This window comes from Galleria mellonella, unplaced genomic scaffold, assembly GCF_026898425.1.
Source record: "Galleria mellonella isolate WM207_F2 unplaced genomic scaffold, CSIRO_AGI_GalMel_v1 utg165, whole genome shotgun sequence".
NCBI lineage: Eukaryota > Metazoa > Arthropoda > Insecta > Lepidoptera > Pyralidae > Galleria > Galleria mellonella.
This window is the reverse complement of record NW_026442009.1, coordinates 2,505,583-2,533,534: the sequence shown is the minus strand read 5'-3', so window position 1 is coordinate 2,533,534 and position 27,952 is coordinate 2,505,583. Positions and strand designations below refer to the sequence as shown.

Genomic DNA, 27,952 nt, shown 5'->3' with positions numbered 1-27,952 from the left:
GCAAAGATATTTAAATTATAAAAATCATTATAAGGTATTACGTTAAGGTAATTGAGAAGTTATGCAGAATAGGAAATTTATTTGTATTCACATGAAATAACCATATTAGGCACAATACCAATACAAAATCATTCTTAGTAATATATAAATATGAAAGTGAGTTTGTTATTTCACCGCGGGATACAACTTGTATAAATAAAGACTGACATTTATTTGTAATTAGTTTTTAAATAAAACCGGATTAATTAATTTGACAATAAAATTTTTGTCATAAGATAATGCATCCGACAATTACAAGCGACGTCACTCACAAGTTGGTCCAGCCGGTAGGCATTCAGTGGCTACGATAAGGGCATCATAGTATCGGCGAACTGGTTAGTGGCAATAAAACGAGGCTACAGCAAGGAGCGGTGCGCCTGCGCCGCACTGCGTACAAATCTCATATGGCTCGAAACGAAACTGTACGGTTCGGGCTACCTACCTATACTAAATGGCGACATTCCGCTAACTCGCACGGTATGTAGGTATGACAACGGCCCTTATGAACAGGTTACGTGCACTAGGACTTATGATCCTTCGCTAAATGACCTCGTTACAAAATTATAACCTCAAACTCCGGCAATAAAGACAGATTTATCTCTTATTTACAACATCTGCGGCGGCGAAATGTGAACACCAAACCCGTTTACTACGTCCATTTCACCGATCTCTTTCGTTGGCGACAATCTACCGATCGCTGACCGCAAATTGTAATCAGAGAGACGTTCTGCTTTACTTCGCTTTTCGTTGGATCGCATTACCAACACCACTGGACCATAACTCGGCGGGGCGAAGACAAAAATAAACTTAATATCGTGTGCGTTGTAGCATTTATGTCGACGCATCCAATTTACGATCCCTGTGGTGACAAGAATCTGCGATAGTAACCTGCACTCTCGCCTCCCTATACACATATTATAAATAGGTGAACACGATTTTGACCTACCTTCGTCCAGAAGTCGTTCCATGTGCATGAAAACATTCGGGAACGCAGCCAGTTGCTTCCTGTCTTTGAGCAACTGAGCTAAGTAGTCCGCTATACTTTGTGTTGAAGGATTGTTATTATCACACATTTTGAATAATATTAATACAACTTATGACACGTTAAATGTTTATCTAACACGTTTCGGATAAGAATTTATACTTTAGTAACTGGTTACTGTTATTTTTGTGAGACTGTGTTAGAAAAGTTAAAATTCACTTCCACACACATCGAAGTTCCGATCACCACTAAATGACGAAGTTGACCGAAGTGAAGTTGTGGGCGAATATAGCATTGCGCTTGCGCTCTAGCCGATGAATTTTTTGTGAGCGCGTGCGACTTCTGTCTACAGTGTAGGCGTAATAATAACGTACAATTCTCTCACTCGCACCTACTAATAAACCAAAACATCTCACTCTAACACTACTGGAGCGACAAAGTCGCCATCTAGTATATTTATTGTCAACTAGCAAACTACTCATTCATCAATCTATTGGTACTTATCTATATTTATGTACATTATATCGTGTCTGAAATTCATGATAAAATTAGACAATACAAGTAAAATGGTAATTAAAAGGAAATAAAACGAAAATTAAATCAAAATGAGCATTTTACTAATTTAATAATTAATATTACATTCGTAATAATATAGAATAGATATTCTTATTGGCATTTAGACGGGTAAATAGTAAGCATAAACAATTTATCTATACTAGACACCAATAGTAATAAATCCTAGTTTGTCTTTATATTGTAAACTGTAATTTAAAAAAATATACCTACCAAAAAGTAGTTGTAATAAAAAATAAAACCAATTAATACAAAAAAAGAAATTAATTTAACTCTATTTATTTTATAAGCTATTCCGAAAAAGAAAACATGATAAAATTATTTAATTGTAGTATGACGGAGCTTACACGTACAATTAATTATCCTGTTATTTATAAATAAATTCTGTTAATTATTTAATATACCCTGTATTCTGTATTCACAAAACAATTAAATATATTCTTGTAATAATATGGTTAAAAAATCAATTTAATTCAACAAAGAGATTCAATAATTTAATATTAACTTCACTATCGATTGAATTACAATTCCTTAAATTTATTGGAATAAACAATTTTAAATATCTTGGTAAATTAAGGTATTATTCCGCAGTTATCACAAAAACCATTAATAATGTGATTATACCGTTTATTTGAGATAAAATTGTAACTCCCAACTCCAATATATATTCTTTCTTAACTGAACTACAGCATTGGATTAATTAAAATCACCCAAGTTAGTTTCATTTTATCAATTCTGTTAAAAGGATAAATGGATAATTGACCCCTATCCGATGCTCTTAGTTGAACTATCGAATTAAATGGATTACACAGTTCCACGTTCCACATTCGAGTGAATTAACAATTTGTTATTAAGTAAGCACTATATGCCTTTGTTGTAAAAGTTTTACTGTAATTTCCACATTCTCTTAAACCGACCGATCGACCAAATAGCTCAGATATTATAATAGTTAAATATGTATGTGACCAATATTGTCCTTATGAGTGAGCTAGCGATCCGCTCCAGATTCGCACTGATAAATATAATAAAAATATAAATTAATATTTTATATTAACTTTCACAAGCAAATTTTTGATACCTTGGACTACAATATTGTAGTCTTTGTCCCTACAATTGAAAATTTATATATTGAAATAATATATAACTTACTAAAAATGTAACTGTCTATATATAAAAAAAAGAATTAAAATCAGTTTTTGAGTTTATCTATTAAATCAAACAAATCTTTCCGTACCTCCTAGCAGTCAATGGGGGAGGATTATGTTCAACAATGGACAGATAATGGCTAAAATAATGATGATGATGATAAATTAATTTTTTTCTCTTTATTATATTAGTATAGGTACAATTTATGCTGTGTAGTTTCGGCATAGAAAAGTCCACCTCTTTTTTTGCCGTGAGTGTCGTAAGAAGAGGTGACTAAGGAAACTTAATGGACAAAGGATGAGCAGCAGCGTCCTTCTCAAAATCTAACTGCGGTTGCCAATCCGTCTGTTAAGCGTGGCAACTACTATCAAAACCCCCCTTGTGAGGGTGGCTATGTTCATCAGTGGACAATAGATGGCTGATATGATGATGATGATAGATTATGTACGTTTAGCATAGTAATAGAAAAAGCCTTATCTGTCAGTTAATAAGTTACTACCTACTTATATGAAGTTTGTAAATATGTAAGATGTCTAGATGTTTTAGCTGAACGTTTGATACGAATTTACCTACGCTTTATTGGCTAACAGACTTCAATAAATTTTCGCACATAAATAGATCATGATGTAGATTAAGGTGCTTCATTTGTCCTTGACCTTGGGCCTCATTCGCGCGGTTTTACCTTTTTCCCCGCTACCCCCTAATAATTATCGCGATCACAAATACTTCACTGTGACCTGAGAGTGGATTTGTCAAACAAAAGTGATCAGAAATTGATTATTGAACTGGAATTAAACGAAAACATTTCGTAATAGTATAAATATAATAAAAAACGTTACTCTCGAACAGGTAGATAGGGGATATTATTATATTATTTTTTATGACTATACCGCAATATAATTATCTAATCTTTATAATAATAATATTATAAATGTGAAAGTCCGTTTGTTTATTTGTTACCTGTCAGTGCTTTAACGACTTAACCAATTAAGTAACCAGTGCAAGTATAAATTACAATAAACAAAATAGATATTTTGTAAATCTATTTATTAAAATATCGAGTATGATATTGATATTAAGCAACCACTTCATCACCTAGACCCTTACACCACCAGAGATATCAGGTTAAAAAAAAAACGCTTTCGTTATCAAGGTCTCGACTCACACAACTAGGCAATTTTACTACTCCTTTGACTCTTTAATTTTTATTTATATTTTTAAAACTAGTGTTCTTTTTTTTTAGATAAGACAGACTTACCAAGTCCATAACTTTACCGTAATACATAAATACAAACATTATTATACAATGTCATTCAACTCCATATCTAATACATATTATTTTAAACTCCAATTAGTATTCACATTCATGAATTCATATTAATATATTATGTACTAATTTGTGCTAAATACTTCTTTTTTTATTAAAAAAAATGGAATAGAGCACGGGAGAGGAACAAGAAGCTTAACCGACATATATAATACATAAGATAGTTTAAAGAAGTAAAACATGCAAATCTAAACGACACCACGCCGTAAAACTAAGTTAAATCAGGCATCCTAAACCACGTTATACCACACAAAACTAATCCGCCACACTTGTAATTCTTATTAATAGGGGGGAAAGGGATTGTTAGTAATAGAGTCTGACTGCCTCATTGCTAGCAATATACCCTATCAGGTCGACCTCCACGCGGTTACCTCTGGAAACCATCAAGGTTAATTATTGATAAATTCGTCATGATGGGCTAACTGATCTGCTTCATTCTCACTTATCATCACTCACTGGTGCCCCGCCAGTGTATACCGATAGCGCAGGTGGGGTTACCATTTCATTGTCATTCATTAAAGAAAAAAATTCTTATTGATAATACACTACACTAGTGAAACCATGTCACATTACGAACGATATGCGCAGCCACACCAAGCTACTTAAACCGTTCATAAACGTAGACACATAAATATGTCTACATAAGTTAACAAATTGGTTACGTAGGTAAATGTTTCCTTACCATTTTTCTCTTTGCTATGGAAATTTTACGCAAACTCTAAAATTACGTAAAGATAGCCTTTTTAGATTTGTTCTATTCTTTTATTATTTATTTCATATACATGAAATACAATGCGAATAATCACTTAAAAATTTTACTTCAGTCAGTCACGTTCATAGACCATATTGCTCCTATTCTTGTTCTGGGGGCTATATGGAGGTTACATGTCAAGCTACTACAAAAGGTGACATGATAAAACTAATATGGAACCGAGGCAATAAATCAATCAAAAATATTTTAAATTAAGTAGATTCATACAAGTGTTTTGTTCTTGTTTACTACTTTAGGAAACTGTTTTAACAAAGAAGAAATAACAAGAAACTGTTATTCGGAAATCAATGGATATGATTTATTTGCCATTCAAAATTACAAAAAATATACGCCAAAATAATTCAACTAAAAATATAAACGCCAAAGGGTGTAATTATTATCCTTGGGGTTGAAGACGCGCATATGGCATCATCTGTTATATGAGTAGATGTTCATAAGCTATGGTTTATTTCACATTAGGCAGGTCGTATGGTAGTTTGTCACTGTTGTAATATAAAAGAAATATTGTAAGGTTATTGATATTTGTTATTAAATCATGTGATAATACAAGACAGTATTGGGCTTGGAAAAGTCACAAATAGACTATGTTGACTATACAACCTAATGACTAGTGCCACTTAATAATGACATGGATAATAGAATAAAATTTCAGATAGTTCAAGTTGTACAGTTATAAGAGAAGTTGAATACATGTATGTATCTATTGTCAAAAGGCATAGCGTATGTCTTGGTATCGGAAACACCCACTTTGTTTTGAATTCTCTGTTAAAACAACGTTGGCGTTGTTTTGTTCCTGTTTTGCTACATTTGGATTGACATGACAATAACTTAAGTACTTATATATGAAATATATTATAACAAGACCTTGTTGTCAAAATATTACACATTATGAATTAATAATAATCTTTAAATTGTATAAAGTCGCAACCCGTTTCTATTTTTCTTTTACTTCTTGTAAATCACCCAATAGATTTTCATATAGGTTTGTATGTACAAAATATGCTATTTAAACTTTTGTATAAGTACAAAAATACAATGTTTTGTAATAAACTGCATCCATACGTAGCCGGGACGAATCTATTTTAACTTGATAATTAATAAAAATTAATAAACCACGTGTAAACGAGATGTCAGTAGCTAAGAAATGCTAAACATTATAAATCTTAAATATAATTATTTAAAATATCTCTTTAGGAATAGTGACTTTCTTCAGAAGTTCAATAGACAACCATTATCTTTGTATGAAAAAGATCACTATACAAGATTGTGTTTCCAAAACTTATGTTTTTTAATGTCATTATCATCATTTCATCCGTCCACTGCGGGATATAGTCTCCCCCATAGACTGCCATAAGGAACGATCCTGAACCACCTGCATCCACTGACTGACAATGCATTCGAAGTCGTCACTCTATCTAGTGTGGTCGTCCTGTACTGCGTTTACCAGTACGGGGTCGCAACTCGAGAACCTTTTTTCCACATCGGTTCTTTGAGCTATGTGACCAGCCCATTGCCACTTCAGTTTGTTTTTCCTTCGGGTTATGTCGGTTACTTTGGTACTTTTGCGGATATTCTCCTTTCAGATTCTATCACGCAAAGAAACTCCGAGCATAGCCGTCTCCATAGCCCGCTGAGTAATTTGAAGATTTTGCATACGGGCAATTCCATATAAGTCGTCATTGGCAACAACCACTGGTCGAAGACCTTCGTCTTCAAACTTTGAGGTATTTTGGATGGAAAGATGTGGCGTAGTTTTCCGAACGCTGCCCAGCCGAGTTGGATTCGTCGGTTGACCACTCGATCGAAGTTGGACTTTTTAATATATTGATATAAAAAAGAAAATAAAATATATGAAAATAAAAAATAAGCATAAGGAAAAAGATCTTTTCGATGAAACACAAATTTGAAAGCGAAATTATACTTACCCCACGACACCCCCACGACATTATACTTAATTTTGCCTCTCAAATATTAGCTACCTATTTGGATATACTTCTCTAAATATCTAAACACCACAGACCTTTTTAAACAAATCCGATGTCCTGCGAAATGCTAAAGGTGTTTAAAGTCGTTTTATGACGACATTTTTAACCGATACATGGCTCCTACTTCCATAAAAGTAGTGATTATGCGTCTGATCCTATTATGGAAACTCGCTAAGACTTTAATTATCAAACGTTACGAAAATTGGAATACGAATTAACAATGTAGGATTTTTATATTAGACTCATCCTACACAAATAAGTACTCTTAAGTAGCTTGGACTACTTACGAATACTTATAATACTTACTTGTAATGGGACGATAATAGGTTGTTATAGTACACCATAACAATTCATAAAGGAAAGATATTAGATTACACAAGCCATATTTAAAATTGTTGAAAGTTATTTAGATATAGTCACGTATCAAACAGATTTCTAAACTTTAAGAAATCTAAATTGTAGTATCAAGCTTTAATCGCTACGTAAAATTCCTGGATCTTCTCAATTTTCTTTATATTAATTATCAAACTCATACACATACTTAAATAAAAATGTAGATTCTTATGGTATAGATATCACAATTACTAATAATATATAACGAATTTATCATCAATTATGAAAATAACAATATTTCGTTATAGTCGTAGAATATTGACGGATCTGACAAAGATTACATATAAAGATCCGTTAGTATTCTACGACTATGACGATTTGTTTCTTGTTTAATAGATTATTAATACTGTGTTACAAAATTTTGAGCAAATATAAAATATAATTAACCTGAAAAGACAAAACATAATTAGTCTCTATTAAAATTATTCAGTTAAATGTGAAATAATGTCGTGTTCACAATTTTTATTATGTTCATGTAGTATGTAGGTTGGAGTGCCGTGCGCAGTCCGTCTAGTTAGATATCCGGCTTGCTGCCTACGTGTTGGTGGAGAGAAAAACATTGCGTCACCAAACCACCAATGGCTGTTTTGCACAAAATTTCTACGACGAATTTGGCTTCACCATTTGATGATACGAAACGCCCATCTAATAAGACACGATCCACTATAACTCCTTGTAAGTAGATAAGTACTTATGTTATGTTACATTGATTTTTTCTAAATAGCAGTTTTACATGATTTAGATTATAATTATACCCCCATATAAGACTTTAAAATACATAAATATTATTTATTGCAAAAGCTATATTTTGTTGTATTATTTTATAAACCAATCTTCATTAGTATAAGAAGATATAAGTTATTTTATAACATACTAGTCTACCCGCGGCCTCGTCCGCATGATCAGAATATGTTGATTGACTGACATAAAAAATAGCTTACGTTTTTCTCCACCCCAAATAGTATATTATATATACCAAAATTCATTTCTAGTTTTTACTTGCGACTTGCTTCACGTGTTCAGAATATATCGTTCGACTTTGCTCAAGTTTCTATCCGTCTCCATCCCGAATACTACATGTATATCAAATTTCATGATGAAGTAAGAATTAACTAAGGATACGAGAATAGTCCGCATGGTAGAATAAACAATGTTTATTTCTAAACCATGATGGTTGTTGTATTGTATTGTGTTGTACTGTAAAATCTTTATTGTACTTAATTCATACTGAATACATTAAAATATTTAATATACAATGGCAGACTTATCCCATAAAGGGATCTCGTACATTCTACAGTTTCTCAAAGCTGAAAGAAAACTGTAGAATGTACAAGAGTAAAAACCGTACAGCTAAATAATACCCGGTAAAAATTGAATATATAATACAATAAAAAATATCTGTATACACCTACATATTTTAGAATTAAAATTAACAGATAATTACCATAAATATTTACAGCAGTGTCTAGAAAAGCATTAAATAGCTACTGCTGCAAATGTTTTACTACCTACTATATTGTTGATCCAACTAGTACAAACAGGCTTTAATAATATTATGTGCATAACAATCTCTAAAAGCTGGCATACTAGATTAATATCTATTTGTGACCAACTAGATTTGCAAAATATATAAAATCACTCTTAGGGATGGACAAATATTATATAAAGAATATATAATAGCCTAAGATTATAATTATTTGTGTATTGTATATTACAATTTAATTATTTATATATAAATTGAAGAGTACGATTTTATCTTAAAAATATAGTAGATACATGTATGTACTTCCAATATACAGTCAGTATACCTACTACTCTATATAGTCTGGAAAAATTATTATGAAAATAGATTTAAAATTAACATATAAAAAATAATACAGACGAACCGATAACTTTACAGGCTGCCTAATGAATAATAGTATACATGAAAATTTATCTATGAATAATCATTCGCAAATTTTTAATTTTATTCTTTAGATGTAATAACAAAACCTAAACCACTATTCAAAATGTCAACTAAAAGATACTAAGACAGTTTCAATTCACCTTGATATATTTCAGCAATAGTATTCTATACAACAATGCGACTATAATAGAATTTCACAATAACATTTTATGCATTATTAATAATTCTTCTCCATCCAAAGGTCACCTGGAAGAGATCGTTATTAGCAATAAGACCGACCATTTTTTTCATTTTTTGAAATTACATCTATTATAAGTTTACTACTATAATCTTTTGGAGGAAAAAATAAAGCATATCTATTTTGATAACAATAGTAAATTTATTATAGATACCAATAATAACTGATTATGTATTTACACATTCAATCACTAGACACCTTAAATTCAAATCAATGTCAACATCAAAATATTGGTTAAATGCCTATTCCTGTTTATACCCGTGCTATCTTACAACAAAATGGGTAAGATGATCTATAATTTGTAGAAATCTATTAATATTTATATAAACAATGTAATGTCATTAAAATACATTTTCAGATAATAACGAAGAAAAGGAATTGATGTTTGATGTGTACAAGTATAGGCGTCAATTAGACAGGAATAAAATTTTAATGCACCCTCCTACTGCTATTCGTCTTCTAGATTCATCCAGCCATAACATACATTACGAAATAGATGAAGATAAAAGACAGAAAACTTACGCCATACTACAGGAGACTAGAACTGAATTTACTAAGAGCAAACTACGTTCAATTCTACTAATATACTCCGATCCTGTATGGAAGGTATTCATTCTTACAATTATTTTCACAGAATATATCTTAGACACATGCATATATACGTTTTACGAACAAAAAGAGAGACCGATGTGGATTGTTGCTGTTATATTTTGTTTAAACTTCACTTTTACTTTGGACGTTGTCATAATTTTTGGTTTAAAATTCTTCAAAAAATGGAAAAAAACTTTAAACTTGGTTGAGCCAGAAACAAGCCGTGTAGCTTTAGACGTTATACTTGCCATGCCATATACTTTTTTGTATTTATTAAATTATCAAAATAAATACTTTGATGTAATTTCAATTGCGCCGATCATGGCGACTATACGTGTTTACAGAATAATAGAATATTTTTACAACAAATCCTCCGAAGCAGGAAGTAACCAATGGACTACATTTCTATTCCAATATCTTATATTATTTTTGCTGTCTGTTCATACTTGGACATGTGTGTGGTATCTGTTCTCATATAGAAATTTCGATATACACGAAATTCGGTCGTCGTGGTCGGCCGCTGCAATTTACCTCCCAACAGAAGTCACATTTGACTGGTACTTCGTGTGTACTTATTGGTCGGTTATGTTTCTCACAACAAATGCACTTGGAGATTTGTACCCAGTTACAACAATAGAACGAGTTACAGCTATTTTAGCTATTTTATTGGGATTCTTGCTAACGACGGTTGTATTCGTGGGATCTTTAACATCTTTATTCATAACTATAACGACGAGACGTGCTAAATATGTGAGACAATTGCAAAATATACAAAATCATCTCGACCTAATCAAATTGGATAAAGATACAACACAAAGAATTATAAGGTAAGAAACAATTTAAGAGTTTATTCTGCAGTAAAAAACAAACGACGATTTTAATTGTAACAATAGTAATATGGGATTCAATATGAGAGTAAATCCTATCGATTGTAAAAGTATAATTAATTCACAGATATCAATACTAGCCAATTTAACCACCTCTCTCTAGCAACCCCTGTTTTCGATACTGCTTATAAATACATGATTTAATGTTGTTAAATTTAATTCCTAGATGATATAACAAACAATGTTTTGAGTAACCTATACTTAGCGTATATATATATAATTGGAACAAATTGCATGATTCTGTTCAGATCGTTATACCCTACTGATTACTCGAGAAGATGTTATAATATAGGTAATAACTGACTCCGTGGCTTAGCCAGTGTGAATTATATTCATTGTACAAGACATGTTCATTCTACAATTTTATTATAATACATTCATTATCATTATCTAATAATGAACTTGTTTATTTTCAAGGTACTATGAAGACTTATGGTATCAAAAGTCAGGTGTTTTCCAACCAAAATTGTTGGAATTATTGCCAAGTCCATTGCAAATGGAAATTTGTTACGATTTAAACGCAGTACCGCTGTATAGCTCTTTAATATTCAGAAAACTTCCGGAGGCGTTCCTTAGAAGACTGTCGCTAGATATGACTCATCAGTTTTACTTGCCTGGTGATATTGTCTACAATCATAATCACAACAAGACTATTATGGTAACTTACTGCTTTTATATATCCTCGTTTTAATAGTACTGCACCTATTTGCTGGCTACAACAATATGCAAATATGACAATACTGTATCTAGAAGCAATTACATACATGCAATGTTTATTGATAGATATAATTGCTTTAGTCCATGTAAAAGAAGAAACCAACTGACTGATTAACATATAAATACATCATTAACACATAGACATGAATTTTATTCAGACGTTACTTTGTATAAGACTAGGATTTTGTCCGTGTCGATTTCAGAAATAAGAAAACCAACGAATTAGACCATTTCTACTTGGCATATTAAGACATTCATCATTGTAAAACATTCACCAGATTTTAGGTTATCAGGAACACAGGTGTGTAAACCGCACCCAATTTCGTGCAAGTTTTTACGGAAAGCCGGAACAAACATACAGATGACAAACACAAAATTTCTAATAATTATTGTTTTGGCATCTTTTTTTATACCACTGAGGTGACAAACAAGCCTACGGCCCGCCTGATGGTAAGCGATTACCGTAGCCTATGAATGCCTACAATACCAGGGGTATTACGCGCGCGTTGCCGATCCTGAAGAAACCTCTGTACCCCAATTTTGAAGAACCCTATGCTGTAGTCTCTTGGTAAAACCTCGGCAGGGAGCTCATTCTATCTACTGGATTTATTAAAATCTCCATTTTTTTTAATATCTCCCATGTACATGGCATCGTCTAATTACAATTATATTATATTAGTAAGATATTTTTATCAAAACTTCCACGTGAATGGAAGATAATAGATTCTTGCATATTTACAGGAGTATAGTCTAACATCTAGTAATTTTATAATAATAAACTTTGTCATTTATACTAATATTTTATATCTAATATTTTAGGTGTGTATTACTAACGGGGTTTTAGAATTATTATCTGATGAAGATGATGAAAGTCCGATGATTTCATTTTCCAAGGGAACGTGTTTCGGTGAAATAGCGTTGGTTTATAACATACCAGGTGAGCGTTATGAAAAACCTGTGAAAATTTTACCTTACCTAATACCTAAAAGTATAATTATTATTAATGTTAATTTTTTTATACAACCTAAAGTAGCAAACAAGCTGTAGGTGCACCCGATGAAGTGCTGATAATACCTATCTGCATTTTTTATAACTTAAAATTTTATTAAGGTGTGAACCGTAATAAAATGCTATCTATGTGAAAACGACTACATAACAGATACCATCAACAGAATGTTTTGTTCATAGCAAGATGTACGGTAAAGGCAGCAACTTATGTGGAGTGTCAAGTTTTAAACAAGACTAAATTCATAAAGCTTATGATTACTTACCCAGACCTAGTGGATAACATAAGACAAGAATTACAGGAACGTTTAACGCGATGTCGACACAGAAAACAGAAAGAGAACATTTATACTCCACTGACCTTAAATATATACGCTTCCAAGGACCGGAAAAAGAGTAGCATAAAATGTTTAAAAGATAAATTAAGATATATTCAAGGTAAATCGTATATTTAAATATTTTTCAAATCATATTAGGTGTAAGATTTATGAAATTAAACTTTGAGAATTGCAGGTAAAATAGACACAGACATAACAAAGGATGATGAATTGGAAGAGAATTATTTGGATTTATACATATTATCAGAACATGTAAAGAAAAAAATCACAAAGTTCACGTGCCTGAATTCTAATTTTCCGTGGATTTTAGGATCAAACTGTTATTTGGTATACTACTGGGAACACTATATGCTTATTATTGTGTCCTATATTTGTTTGATCTATCCGTATTACATAGGCATCAAAAGAAAATTTCCTGAGGACGGTTTTTTTGTCTATACACAAATTGTTGTAGTTATATCTTTGATATTTAACATTTTAATGTCATGCATAACTGCAATTAAAACGAAAAAGACCCATTTGAAAAACTCCCGTAGTATTCTGCAGTATAGAATGAATACCTTAGGATTTTACCTTGATATCATTGCAATAATACCATTTGAATACATTGTTACAATACATAGAACGGTGAACTATCACGATAATTATATGGAACATCTTTACTATTTATGTAAAGGCGTCAAACTTTGCCTTGTTTGGAGATTGTCAAATTTTTTTGATAATTTAGAAAGAAAATTATTACTGAACACACTTGTAATAAAGGTAAATCATTATGTCATTTTACGATTAATTAATTTTACGATTACCTTTCTCTCGTGGTATCCTACCACGTAGAATTTAATATTAGTGTAAACTGTTTAAATTTCGGAACGCAATTTCTCATTCTTATTGGAGTTTTCCAGAAAACAAGTTATAATATTTCAACCAAATTAGTAGGATTCTTTTAAAAAAGTATATAATAAATTTATAGCTTTGTCTATACATTTACTTGTGCATATATTTTAATATAGGTATATTGGGGATATATTTTAATATATCATGGTTAATACTTGTGAATTTGTTATGATGGGCCAACTGATTCTCATCGATCACCCTTCACTGGTGCTCCGCCATTGTATATTCTATATATATTGGAGATGAATATAGTTTTGCGTTCGATATAAATTATTATGTGTATCGTTATATAACTTCGTCTCGTTTTAGATTGCAAAATACTGTATTTATATATGTCTTTTGTGTTATTGGTGTGGTGTGATTTTATACATGGAAGCATGTTTCGTAAGCCTCTGCTCAGAAAATTCGTGGTTTAGTAGAGCTTTAATTTGGGATAATCAAATGAATAGTGTCGCCACTAGCAAGTAAGTTATTAAAGCAACACGATATACTACATGCCGACAATATACTAGTATGATTTAGATAAATAATTATGATAATAATAGCATGAATTTTCACCAAAATTTCCTAAATTACCACAGACAAAATAGATACTAGGGTAAATTTGTCCTTTTTTTTATTATTCCACTGAGGTGGCAAACAAGCATACGACCCACCTGATGGTAAGTGGTTACCTAGCCTATGAACACCTGCAATACCAGAGGTATTACGCGTGTGTTGCCAACCCTGAAGAAACCTCTTTACCCCCTTTTGAAGAGCCCCATTCTGTAGTCTCTTGGGAAAACTTTTGCAGGGAGGGAGCATTCCACAATTCTATCATATTATAGATAAGTTAAAAGCGAAATAAAAGTGCATAGTTGTGCATGACACGAATTATGAAAGTGGACGAAATAAGATATATATAAAGATAGAAAAGTTGATAAACAGGATTCTCTGCCTATTTTGCAAGATACCTGATAAAATTTACCAGCACATATAAATATTCTTATTAAAATGTGTAATATATGAGACAGCAATAGGTATATATCACACAGTCAAGATTCATAGAATTTAATAAGCCTTTACCATTGTGCAAAATGGTCAATAGCTATAAAAATCCAGCGACATTTTATTGCTTTCATTTAACAAATTGTTCACAGAACAAAGTACCCGATTATTACGTCCGTATATTTTGCTACTACTATTTTATTGTCCGTCGGTTACGGGGATTATACCCCTGGAGATAAATATGATATGGGTTTCGTCGCATTTCTCAGTCTCTATGGAGTACTACTAACTGGTTACTGTATATCAGAATTTTCCGCTGTCGTCACACATTGGTCTAGGTAAGAAAGGCGAACTAAGAACTATAAAGAGATTAGATACTTATTAAATTTGTAAAATATTATTGGTTAACATTACTATAATTTTTTTAGAACTAAAACTGCTTTTTTGGAAGTAATCATAACCATAGACAAATTCATGGAGGATAATAATATGCATTCAGCTATAAAATCTAGAATAATGGCTTTTTATGAATTACAATGGCAATACAACTCGGTACGTATCAGAATACTCGTAATACAAAATAATATTCGTAGTTATTAAATAGACCCGTTTGTAATAAACGTAGGCTAAAATTATTTTCTGAAAAACAGTACGTGGCTGTATGTAGATACCCGCCAAATCAAACTTTGCAACACCTAATAAATATTCCTCCCATTGTCTCATTGTTGTTATCGTACTTTATTTCAGGGAGTGGAGATAACTGACGAAAATTGGCTAGAAAACACTGTCGTGCCTTCAGAGTTGAGAAAAAAAGTATTACATCAAGCGCGCTTTAAAGCTCTTACTTCGATACGATTTTTCCAAGTGAAAAACAAAGCTTATATTCAAACATTAACTGAAAGTGATTATTTACTATAAACATGTTTTATTAAATATTAATTGTAGCACACGATAAATGCTGTATGGTCCCAACATAGAATAGGCTACCCTTTTCTTTCCCGTTTGTGTCGTAAGAGGATGACTAATGTTATGTCCATGGTACTGCTCATGTTTATAGGCGACGGTTAACACTTTCTATTAGGTGGGCCGTTAGCTTGTTTGCCATTCTAAGTTATATAAAAAAAAACATAATGGTCGAATTGATTGATTGATGAAATTGTTATATAAAAAAAAAATCAAAGACACTTTTTCTTACCTAGTAAATTTAAATAATGCAATTGCTTTTGTTGCAATAGCCGCAAGAGATATTATACTTCCACCTGGGGAAATTGTATACTATGGTGGTACAGTAACTAGAGAACTATATATTATTGAAAGTGGCTACTGTTTAGTGACTTCCAATGATATGAAAGAATCCAAGAAAGAACGTGTCATTGGACCAGGCAATCATTTAGGATTACTAGTGCTACTATATGGAGTTCCCGCTATTAGCACTGTGATTACTTTGACACACTGCAAAGTAAGTTTTTATCAAATAATATATTTTTGAGTATTGCGTAAGTAAAAATGAAAACAGCATCTATGAATTTTGTAATCTTTGCTATATAAGTGTAAACTATTGTATTTATCATTTATCCATTGATTCCGTTAATAATTAGTTTTTTTTTTTATATCTACGAAATAAACAGCAAACTAATTAAAACAAAATTACAAAATAATTATTTAGATAAATGAAACTTCTACATCAACGAAATTAAAAAAATCTCTTTAATATATAGGTAATCATTATTACATAAATTATGACATAACATTGAATTAAATTACACTAATAGAAAATGATCAAATCGGTACCACTTCCCATCTGGTGGGTAGTCAATTTGTTAATCCATAAAAAAATATTCTATTTTCTACAATAAACCAAAAAATATTGATTGGTTGCACCTGTGATATATGTATATATTTTTTAATTATACTCGTTTTCTTTTAGTTGATTTGTATAAGCCACTCTGCTTATACATCAGCGTTGAGTCTGTTTCCTGACATGAGAGAACATGAGAACCTATTGTCAAGCGTAGAGCTAAATAAAATAGAAAATCAAGCCAAATCTCAAAATGCAGGAGCATACTTGAAACACTACAATAAACTAATAACAAAGAAGGAAAGAGTGAAAATTACCAACATTTTACAAACTTTTATTAATAGTAAGTTAAATGAGTTGTTTGCGTATCTAAAAATATCCGAATAAATAAATGACTCGTGAATAATTTTTACATTTCAAAATCATCTATAAATACAGGAAACTGCTAATCATTAGGAGACATATAAACATTTCATATAATTATTATAATATTATTATACTAATATAATAAACACAGCTAATAAACTATAATAAAAAATAATATACGGTTTTTCAGATTCATTTATTAATGTATCGGCCTACTACAAAAGAAGGAAAGAAAATTATTGGAAATCATACAAGCAATTTAAAATACTAAATAATATTGCTCCCTATCTGTTGATGCCTATTGCTATAAAGCCTGATGGCATATTTTTAAAAACATGGGCAATTATTCGAGTGATCAGTGCATTTTTACTGTGCATATTAGTTCCGGTAATATATTTATACTACTTTTTACTTACCTAAACAACCATATACGTACCTATATAAATTTTTATAAGTTGTACTTAAATTACTTTTAGATTGTCGTTTCTTTGGCACCTTTGTATGGCATATTCAACATTACTATATTAGTTCTGGAATCGATATGCTACATCGATCTTTATCTGATGCTCCACGTTGCTTTTTACGGATCTAAAAACCAACTCATTTACCATCCTTATTTGACAGCAAAAAACTATCTCAAGGTTAGCAATCACTTACTAATTATGAAATAAGTCTACGTATACTTTATTAATACGTTCTATTTTTACTTTACAGGGTCCATTTACACTAGATTTTCTCACTTGTTTACCTTGGTATGCTGTATGGTTGTTATTCGTTCCAAAACATAATGAAAATCACTCAAATGAAGATCATCAAATAAATTATCACATTTATCATTGCATGTTTCGGATGATCAGTATTTTACAAATTTATAAACTTTACTCTGCTTTCTGGGCGGAATCTATCGCTGCTTTAAAAAGAGTATCTATCATAATAATACTAATTACGACTTACAATACAATTTTTAGCTCGATATTTAAGTTTGTAAAATAGTTTTTGCAGCTTTATAGGTATTGTTAGCCTTCTATTTGTTAGTACTACTTAGTTTTGTAATGTTTGCTGCTGTATACAGTACTGATATTTAATATTATCATTAATATCTATTATATATAGCATCTATTTAATATACAATCAACGTTCAAACGTTCAAACTATTCTCTTACAGGCATACTTGATGAGTGTCGTTCAATTCCTTTTATTGACTTTGTTTTTTCTAAACCTATACACGTCAATATTGATAATGATCTCTTGTAGATATACAGTGGCCTCTAATCCCCATGATTTTGCTCGAAAAGTATCGGAATTGTCTTTAAAAGGCCCATACATTAATTCTACATTTCATCCTGATGGGAATATGATATGTCAGAGGGGTAAGCTAGCTAACTTTTAGTTTCAATAAAAAATATATTACTTATCAATAATTATGATTTTTTTTATTGCAACTATCAAAACTGACAACTTTTAATAAAAAATTCTTACCACTATCTATACTATTGTTTCACATATACCATAAAGATAATAAACAATCAGGCCCGTCAGATGTACAATCTAAGAAAAAACTCAATACGCCTTTTTGTGCCTCAATTGTAATTTATATATTTTAAAATCAAAATTAATCAAATTTGCTTTTAAAGGATCTTGGATAGATGAAGCCAGTACTCTAAAAGACGAGTATTTATCTCCAATCAAAGTATATCTGTTGGCTTATTATTGGTCGGCTACAAGTTTTAGTGGGGCCGGATTTGGTGATATCACTGCCCAAGACACCACCCACATGATCTTGTCGATTTGTGTTAACATACATGGAGTTTTATTTTTTGGGTAACTTGATAATCAATTTATATTTTCATTTAACATTAATATATTTTTTTTAACAATGTTAGGATGTTTTTTAATCAGTCACGCATTAACGATTGAACAAATTTAAATGTAAAACTTATATTGTCTTTACATTTAATTGAATATAATTCGCAATATAAATCATATATTATCTTAGATTAACGTATAAGACAGATTTCAGTCTAATAAACGTGAGGAAAATCATAAATAGCTAGCAATTTAATAACCCGAAATTGTTTCATGAACGGATTTAGAAACTTACCTGACTCGTTTGATTTGCGACTTGTAGCTCTAGCCATCAATCTGATAACTCTCATTACAGTAAATTCTGGTTTACTTAATTATAAACAAGGCAAATGGCGTCCTCACACACGGTACTAGAGTGACATTTAATGTATTGCATTTAATATTTATATCAATGTACATAATAAAACATTCATGCCCTGTTTAATTGCACAGATACGTTTATGCAAAAATAGCATCACTAAAAGCAATGGCTGATCAAGTGATTACGAGATTTCATGAAAATCTAAAACACTTAGAACTTTTCTTGAATAGAGAGAAAGTGCCATTATTGTTAAAGAAAACGGTACTCGAGTACTGGAAGTATCAATGGAAGAGAACTGGTGGATGGTCGGTAAGTCTTTACTAAACTGTGAAAATCCCTTTGGATTTTCACAGTTTTTACCTCTCAAAAGCAACAATAAATTTTGCGTCCTGTTACAGTTATAGTGTAATGGTACTATAATCTGTTTGATTAGAACTTAATGAAAATTTAAACAGTTTAATATTCAGTTTTTAATTAAATGTTATATACGTTTGCTGTAAATAAATAAACGATTACATTTGTCTTTTTAATGTAATTAAATATATTTAAAAAATCTATATGTAGTAAGTATATTCTGCCAAGAAATAAAAAATCCCTGACCTCTAATGTCAACATGGATCAATCATATTGAAACATATTAATTAAGACCATGACTTACATTTTGTACGCATTCTTATCCTTAGCACCAATCCATATTGGGGAAATTGCATGCAAATTTAAATGAAGATGCTGTATTGTATATGTATGAAAAGACTCTAAGAGAAATACCACTGTTTGAAGACGTGGAATATTCCTTCTTCAGAGCATTCGCAAAAAAATTAAAGGAACAATATTTTCAGAAAGGGTACATGGTAATAAGATCCAACGAAGTTATAAGCGCTATGTATATTATTTACCGTGGTAAGGTGAGCTAAATCTTTGTCCATATAATTAATTTAAATGTAAACGAACTCAAAAAGAAAAAAGTGTAACTTATTCGAGATTTTTTGATTTTTAAACACTAAAATCCAAAAGAAATGGACAATTTTCAAATTGCCCAATGGCAAATTAATGCAGCCTATTGTTTACGCAAGTATTCAGTTAACTTTAAGTTATTACGGTGTTGAATCCTTTCTTAGTTAAATCCTACTAGACTTACTTCTTATGAGTCAGACCTATGCAATGGCGTATAAGTATTTTGAAAATTTGTAATAATCTACTTTTGGTGCCGACTGTAACATTTATTATTGTGCTTAATACGAAAGATACACATCACATATATTTGAAAAAAAAATCACAATCTGGTTACCTTATACAAAATGTTGTCAGAACATAAATATATTTTTAATCTGTTGTGTAGGTGGATATAGTGTCAGATATTAATGAAGTCGAAGCGTGTATGGGTCCAGGAGGCATATTTGGTAACATTAGAGGCGCATCTAAATATTTAACGATGTCAAACGTCGTAGCATCTCGAAACATCGATTTATTGAGCATACAAGGTCGTGAGTTTTATGCACTTTTAAAAGTACGTACAAAGAAAGTTATATAGTTTTAGAGTATACTTGAGTGAATTAATGTAAGAAAAATAATTTACCATAATTAAAAACACATATATTTCTAGAACTGAACAAAAAAAAAAAATGCTTATACTTTTTAAAATATGCAAATTCTATATCGGGCATATTATCGTAAATCTATTTTTAGAGACACAGGGTTTAAACCTGAAATGCCTATCTCTATGTACTATAAAATAAAAAAATTAATTTAAAACACATTTATTTACTTTTACACTGAAAAGTCCAAATATCTTTCTTTTGGGTCTTTGCTGAAATATAATCAATGTAAAAACGATTATGAATCTGGTTAACACTTTCGTTATACCATGCAAATAATTTAACTTTTATCTAAGTCCTATATTAATTTAGTAGTTAAAATACTACTCATACCACTATTATATTTTCCAGAATTATCCATCGGTTCTTAGAAAAGTTAAATATTCCGTAAACTCAGCTGTAAAAGATTACGTGTTGCCGACTGTATTATCAGAACAAACTAGTTTAGAGGTAATTTATGAATGTTTATTTGATTTGGTTTGTCGACACTAAGACAATAATAGTTATAAACAACCTGACTTAAAAATATTCAATATATATACATTTTTAACTTTGATACGATACCATTATGCATATATATCTATTAATATGGGTACAGTTAAATAGGTACTGGACTTTTTACAGTTTAGATTGTGAATAAACCATAAATAAATAATAATAAATAAGTTTTTTAAAAAGATGTTTTTTTAATAATTTTTAATGTTACTTGCGTTACAGATACAATCATATCCATTATCCTATGAAGCTGGAGATGATGATGATGATGAAGAGGATATAGATCCTTCTGTTTTCTTAGATGTAAGAAAAATAAGTGATTTATTAATTACTACCTTATACACAAAAGTCTCTGACGTGGTTTACCAAACAGCAACTTTAAATGCCCTGCAAAGTACGAAACAAGTGTTCATCATTTTTAAATGATTCTAACACGAATTTACAGATTTTTGATCTTAAAGTTTCCGGACCATCGTTAACCTTATCCGACTGAAAAGTCACCGCTCTAATATTTGCTAATTATATAATTGGCTGAAATAAATCTCTTCTGGAGATAAGCCCACCCTTTCCCATAACACCTATAGCTGTCTTTTCTTTGTTATTTACAAAATACAATAAAGAATATAGTATACTTAACGATACTTTATAGCTTTTTGAGCCAATTTTCTACGAAACCAATGCTTCTACCAATAATAATAATAAATAATGTCCTTTCTGTAATTATCTCTACTATGTTTTCTAAATATAGAGTCCTGAAAAAAGTATTGCGGAATCTCATGGCTCCAGATCGATAACGTCAGTCGGGAATGCTGAATATATTACGGCATCGTTGTTGCTTTTTAAACCTCATAGGTAAGAATTGGTGAACTTTTACCTAGCGTAAAATAAATTTATAAGCCATCCAAAGAAAGTATAAAAAATGAATAATGATATACGGACGCATGTAAACTTTATAGTTTTTATTCAGATGTGTTATGATTATATTTATTAATACCTCAAGATATTTCCAGATGGTTTCGTAGCAGCGTAATCCCAGACTGCAAATTAGTCACTTTTATGGGTAATTATTAAAATCCTCTTCAATAAATAGATCGGTTTACCTTGTTTCGTTTAAACTCATATTTATCTGCTTTATATTTTCAGAATACGTCATTCTGATTCTTTCGTACGTAGATTTTATGGCACTTGTCTATCAGATGGCTTTTCTCTCCATTCCGTACTTTTTCTACATGTGCGTGTTGTTCGATACAATTTTCTTTTATAAAATTTTCTTAGACTTGCACACCGGATATATGAATAGATATGGAGATTACATTTTAAATCCAAAGAAAGTAAGAAAAATGTGAGTACACTTATAAAATTTGGCAATAACTTTACTAGAAGTCATAATAGATAAACAAATTTTTAAACGGCTACAAAATAAAGAAAATTTTTAATTCACCTCAATATTTTTGAACACCTATATTAGCGATATTTTTACCGACTTTGATCATTCATTTTGCATTCAATAGAAGTTACTCGCATGTTGATTCTATAATGTTGTCACAATTTAAGTGGCTGTTTTTCATTGTATATCGATCACGTGACTTCACAGTTTGAAGGATATTATATTGAAACTTATATTTTTTTTTATATTTTATATTTATTAACTTTATTCTTTTCTATGTTTGTGGAAGTCAATGGGATTTTCGTTCACTTAAAGATAATATACAAACAATAGGTATAGGAAGGAGATATATTAAATTGTATGATACAGTTTTTCTAGGAAACTCAATTTTATAATACCTAATTATTGTGGGATTTCAAATTGTTACCTATATTGTTTCTATTAGGTACCCAGTAGGTATGTACACATATGCATATCTTATGCAGAATAAATTTATACATTTCTTAATTTTCAGGTATTTCGGCAAAGTATTCCTTAGAAGACGTGATTTTTTAGCCAACATTCCATTATGTTACTTGGCATTTGCCTTAACACTGAAACCAACGATGAAACTTGCTTTATTTTGCTATATGAGATCTCCACAACTCTTCAGAATATCATATCTTTTCACTTATAGAACTCATAAAAAAATAAATATTGGATCTGCAAATTTATTTTTTAAGTTAATGTAAGTCAATTTATTAAAGCTTAAACTTACAGTAGGCTTCAATAAGTTTTAATTGTTTGGACTAATTAAAAAAAAATTGGAGAAAATGAGAATTAATTAAGCTTCAAAAATTATGCCTCTTGTGTAATAACTATTTATTATTATCTGTGGCCTAAAACCCTTTCTAAATTGACTCAGATCACAGTGTTTCGACCCTTGCTCACAACATTTATAAATAGATTATTTTATATGTAACTTACAAGTGCAATAAAGAATATATATACCGATAGATACTTATCAATGGGTTTCCCGTATCATTGATTTTTTTTAATAAAACACACGGCAATTTGTAAGATTATCCTATATGTTTATAAAGATGTAAATCATTATAATATAAATTTTCTTGTAGGACAATCGCAATATGGGCGTCGATACTCTCACACGTGAATGCGTGTTTCTTTTTCAAACTTTCTTGTTTAACCCCAGTGCATTGTGCTTCTGCTAACTGGATGTCAAAAGACGATCTTAATTTAAAAGTCCAATACATCGAGGTAAGGTTATAAGACTCAATCTCAAAATCTATAACTACTAATTTATTTCAACCTCTAATTAAAACAATTGATAAATACAATTAATTAATGAGTTCAGAGACGTGAACGTTATTGTACTCATTATAACTATTTGTTAATTTATATTCGTAAATTATCAGTAATCTTTGTACCTACTAATGTCTTTTAAAAAAATCTTAACAATTTTAATTACTTCCAGGCCAATTATTTCTCTCTGTACATCGCAGCGTTGTGGTATATGATTAACTTACTAACAATTACCGGTACAGGAGATGTATCTTCACAAAATGATTTTGAGGTCATCGAAACGATTATTGTCATAATAGTTATCAAATTTTGTACAGGTAACATTAAAGATTACGTTAAAAGGTCCATCTATATAATGTTACCAATGCAAGTTCAGTGTATGTTTGACTTAACTGTGGAACAATTTTAACTATTACTTACTTTTTGCGCCTTAATAAAAATGTACAAATTTTGAACAATTGAAAAATTAACAAACTAAATTTGATATACAAGTATTAGGACAGAATGACACAGGCCAATTAACATAACCGGGCACGCGGGCGAAGTCGCGAGAAAAAAGCTTGTTATAAATATACATTAAAACCCAAAAGACGTCATTACGTAGGTATTTCACGTGAACGAATCCACAGGTAATCCTACTACCTGTGATAAGACAGAAAGTTTGTAAAGATGTTTTGGTGTTACTAAATTACACTCAAACGCCTGAACTAATTTGAATGAAATTTAAGAAATAAAACTAAGGGAACATGGATGGAACAAATTCTAGATTAACACTTATTATCCTATATTTTTATCACATTTTTTTAACGTCAATATTAGTAAACAAATAATCACTTAAGTGTAACTACAGTTGCTGCCTAAACAGTATCACTGCTATATACTAGGACCGATTCTAAAATACCATTCTCTATCTCTATTTCTTAAACCAAAATTTATTTTAAGCGGCATAAATTTATAATTCAAGTCAGGTTTACATTTTATTATCGGTAGCGTTTAAAAATAATAATTTTCCATAATAATAAATGTTATAAAATAATATATAATTTATATAAATATAATAAAAAATATAATAAAAGAACTCCTTAATTTTAAAGATAATTACAGAAAATGGCAAATAAGAAACAACCCCACTATATCCTTACTATATCATTTATTACGATAGGAGTACATAATTATTAAAAATGGGATCTAGCAGCCATAAAAATACCCCGAAAGATCGATCCATCTGAAAATCATCACAATTAATTCATAATAATTCGTACGATAGTCCAATTCATCTTCACCTGTCATCACTCATTAATTAGTACTTTTTGCATTATTATTTAGGGCTTCTGATATCAGAAATGTCTGCAATGATTACCGCCCACTCGTCATCTCGTATAGCATACGACTACGGCATCAGTGAACTGAGAGACGGTCTGCGTGATATGGACCTCAGTGATCATCAAATGAACAAAATGTGGGACTATGTTAGAAAACTATGGAATAGACAGCAAGGAAGACAGGTAAGAACCTGTATAGATAAATAGATATTCTTTATTGTTTCCTCCAAAAGATTAGAATAGTAAACTTATTATAAATACAGACAATTCCAAGAAAATATTACACTGAGAAAACAATGGGCTGCCTTATCGCCAAGAACGGTCTCTTCCAGGCAACATTTGGATGGAGAAGGGTATAATTATATACTGCAACTAATTATTAAATTGTGTCGATTGTACATGCATAGTACATTTGATAAGTGAAAATGGTATGGTAACCCCGCCTACGCTAACGGGATACGCTGGCGGAGCACCAGTAAAGGGTGATAGATGAGAATGAAAACAGGCCAGTTAGCCCGTCATGATGAATTCATCAGGAATTAACCATGATAGTTTCCAGGGGGAACCGCGAGGAAGTCGACCTGGTTGGGTATATTGCTAGCAATGGGATTCTCAGTCTCCATTACTAACAATCCCTTTCCCCCCTGCATAGTACATTTAGCTTTGCATAAAAGTATCAACAGCAATTTTAATATTTCATAGAAAATTAGGCTAGAAATATTTGAAATTATAACGCAGGCTCAGTGTCTAAATGTAAACTACAAGAAGCAATCTTTTGCTCCGTAAAGAAAAAGGCAATGTATCACAAAAGTAAATTTGCATCACCTGTTGATTTGTCCATCTGTCTATTCATTGCTTTTACCAAAAATAATTCTATCATAAATAAAAATCAGAAAACGACATCGTGACAATACAACTAAAATCACGCTAACAACAGTTTCTCAATTAATTAGGGAGATATCAAAATATACTTATTAAAACATTTTTTTTTCTATATAAATAAATATTAAATAGTTGAAATAAAGCCAATTAAAATATAATTCAAATAAAAATATTGACCTACTTAGTCATAACTATAAAGAATAATAAAAGTTTGTTTGGTAAATTAACCTATCTAGAATTTAAACCAATATAAAAAAGCGTGCCTTATCAATACGCTATCAAGGCCATACAAAATCATTAGTTAGACATACATATATTTTGTCCCGCAAAAAAAAGCAACTTTTATCATAAACGAATGACAATTACATTAAACATTTGAATTTAAAACGCGGAATTACAACACGCAATGTTTACATGTAGAAATTATTCCACAAATAATAACGACAGCTTCCAACTTCACAAAATTAAAATCGGACCAACACTAAAAATCCTTATCGATTTTAAAATTAATTTAGTAGTAGTAGTAATTAGTAATGGCAAATAGCTTGAGAAATTATTATGTAATCACGTAACATTTAACATTCACAAAATAAATTCAGACCTTATTTTTTACAAGTCTTTCACATTTTGTTCTACAAAAAAAAAAACACCGACAATCAGTAAACATTATAAACCTATTTTGATAAAATTTCAAAATTTCTATAATAGCAATTTGCAAGTATACAGGTATGGTATACCTTTATACTTTCAGATTGCTAAAAGTCTCAAAATCAGTTTATAAATAACGGAATTGTTACAAACATAAAAAAAACTACAATCGAATTGCGAACCTCTTCACCTTTTTTGAAGTCGATTGAAAAACTAAACATTACCTCAATATTTAGATGCCAGAATTAGTAAACACCCTGCCATTCCGACTTCACTGCCAAGTAATGCAGGCTGTATACGGGTGTCATATAAGAGACTCGATAATATTTAGTAGGACCGATGATGACTTTCGAAGGATGCTAGTCATGTGGATGAGGCACTGTGTATTTTTCCCTGGAAACTACATCGTGCAATGTGGCGATTCTGATCAATGCATCTACTTTATACATAGAGGAGAGGTAATCAGATTTCATGATTTTAATAAAAATAGATATTACTATAGAAGAATAAGAAATCGTATTTACAAGATTATATTAATACTACATATATATAAGTAATAAATAAATATATATAATTGATGTTTTGACTAATTTAATTGATTAAACTTGCAGGTGGAAGTTTTAACTGTCCATCCGAATTTAACTGAATCGATTTATGATATATTAGGACCGGAAGATAGCTTTGGTATTGCACAGGTAAAAAAATTTTTAAGTGATTGTTATTTTATTTCATACATAATTAAAATGCCAACACTGCCACATAAAATAGTTGTAAATACGTAATTAGTACAAAATAATTAATGAAATACACAATTAGTAATTACTTTCTATTTCCTAGTTTGTTTGCTGTAGTTCTGGTTTGAACTGCCTTGGATATTTAAAAATATGTATTCATAGAGTATATGTTATTATATATATATATTCTATAGGCCATGGTTACTATTAAATACTTGCTATCAAGAGGACAAAGAGTTTATTTACTATTTCTTGTGTATGTCAATTAATCAATTAATTAACAGGGTCTATTTGTCGGAATTGCTCATCATTTCTCATTCCGCGCTCGCACTGTCGTCGATGTAGTATATTTGAAGTTAGAACAATGGAAATATTTGTTAGACTTTTACCCTAAATCTGCAAAAATAGTACAACGTAAAGTTGAAAATGTATATTTAGCAATATGATTTTATGTTTAAATATTGATTGATGTATAA

At 30.6% G+C, this 27,952-nt stretch overlaps 2 protein-coding genes across 9 annotated transcripts in view; one reads left to right on the top strand and one right to left on the bottom strand.

Moving 5' to 3' along the window:
- LOC113518759 (protein held out wings) overlaps positions 1 to 1,321 on the bottom strand; it is a 96,266-nt gene extending 94,945 nt beyond the window's left edge. For 4 of the 8 annotated variants that reach the window (XR_008252582.1, XM_052892734.1, XM_052892732.1 and 1 more), the window contains exon 1: positions 986 to 1,320. Coding sequence is in view for 7 of the 8 variants with exons in the window: in XM_052892734.1 (XP_052748694.1) it covers positions 986 to 1,112 (127 nt within the window). In the remaining variant the exon portion in view is untranslated. Of the gene's footprint in view, positions 1 to 985 lie in introns of all 8 variants that reach the window. The other 4 variants (XM_052892733.1, XM_052892735.1, XM_026903733.3 and 1 more) reach the window with 2 other exon arrangements.
- Positions 1,322 to 9,639: 8,318 nt separating this feature from the next.
- LOC113519018 (uncharacterized) lies at positions 9,640 to 27,922 on the top strand. Its single transcript, XM_026904060.3, has 32 exons — positions 9,640 to 9,643; positions 9,720 to 10,779; positions 11,257 to 11,497; positions 12,376 to 12,493; positions 12,745 to 12,999; positions 13,075 to 13,661; positions 14,103 to 14,257; positions 14,933 to 15,118; positions 15,209 to 15,332; positions 15,528 to 15,681; positions 16,016 to 16,239; positions 16,708 to 16,921; positions 17,135 to 17,331; positions 17,421 to 17,585; positions 17,659 to 17,865; positions 18,110 to 18,314; positions 18,579 to 18,765; positions 19,243 to 19,420; positions 19,795 to 20,016; positions 20,451 to 20,618; positions 21,058 to 21,156; positions 21,424 to 21,504; positions 21,950 to 22,053; positions 22,212 to 22,261; positions 22,345 to 22,543; positions 23,103 to 23,315; positions 23,704 to 23,845; positions 24,063 to 24,207; positions 25,217 to 25,395; positions 26,979 to 27,200; positions 27,354 to 27,437; positions 27,761 to 27,922. Exons 1-32 carry the CDS (start codon positions 9,640 to 9,642, stop codon positions 27,920 to 27,922), a joined length of 6,531 nt encoding a protein of 2,176 aa, XP_026759861.2.
- The last annotated feature ends 30 nt before the right edge of the window (positions 27,923 to 27,952 follow it).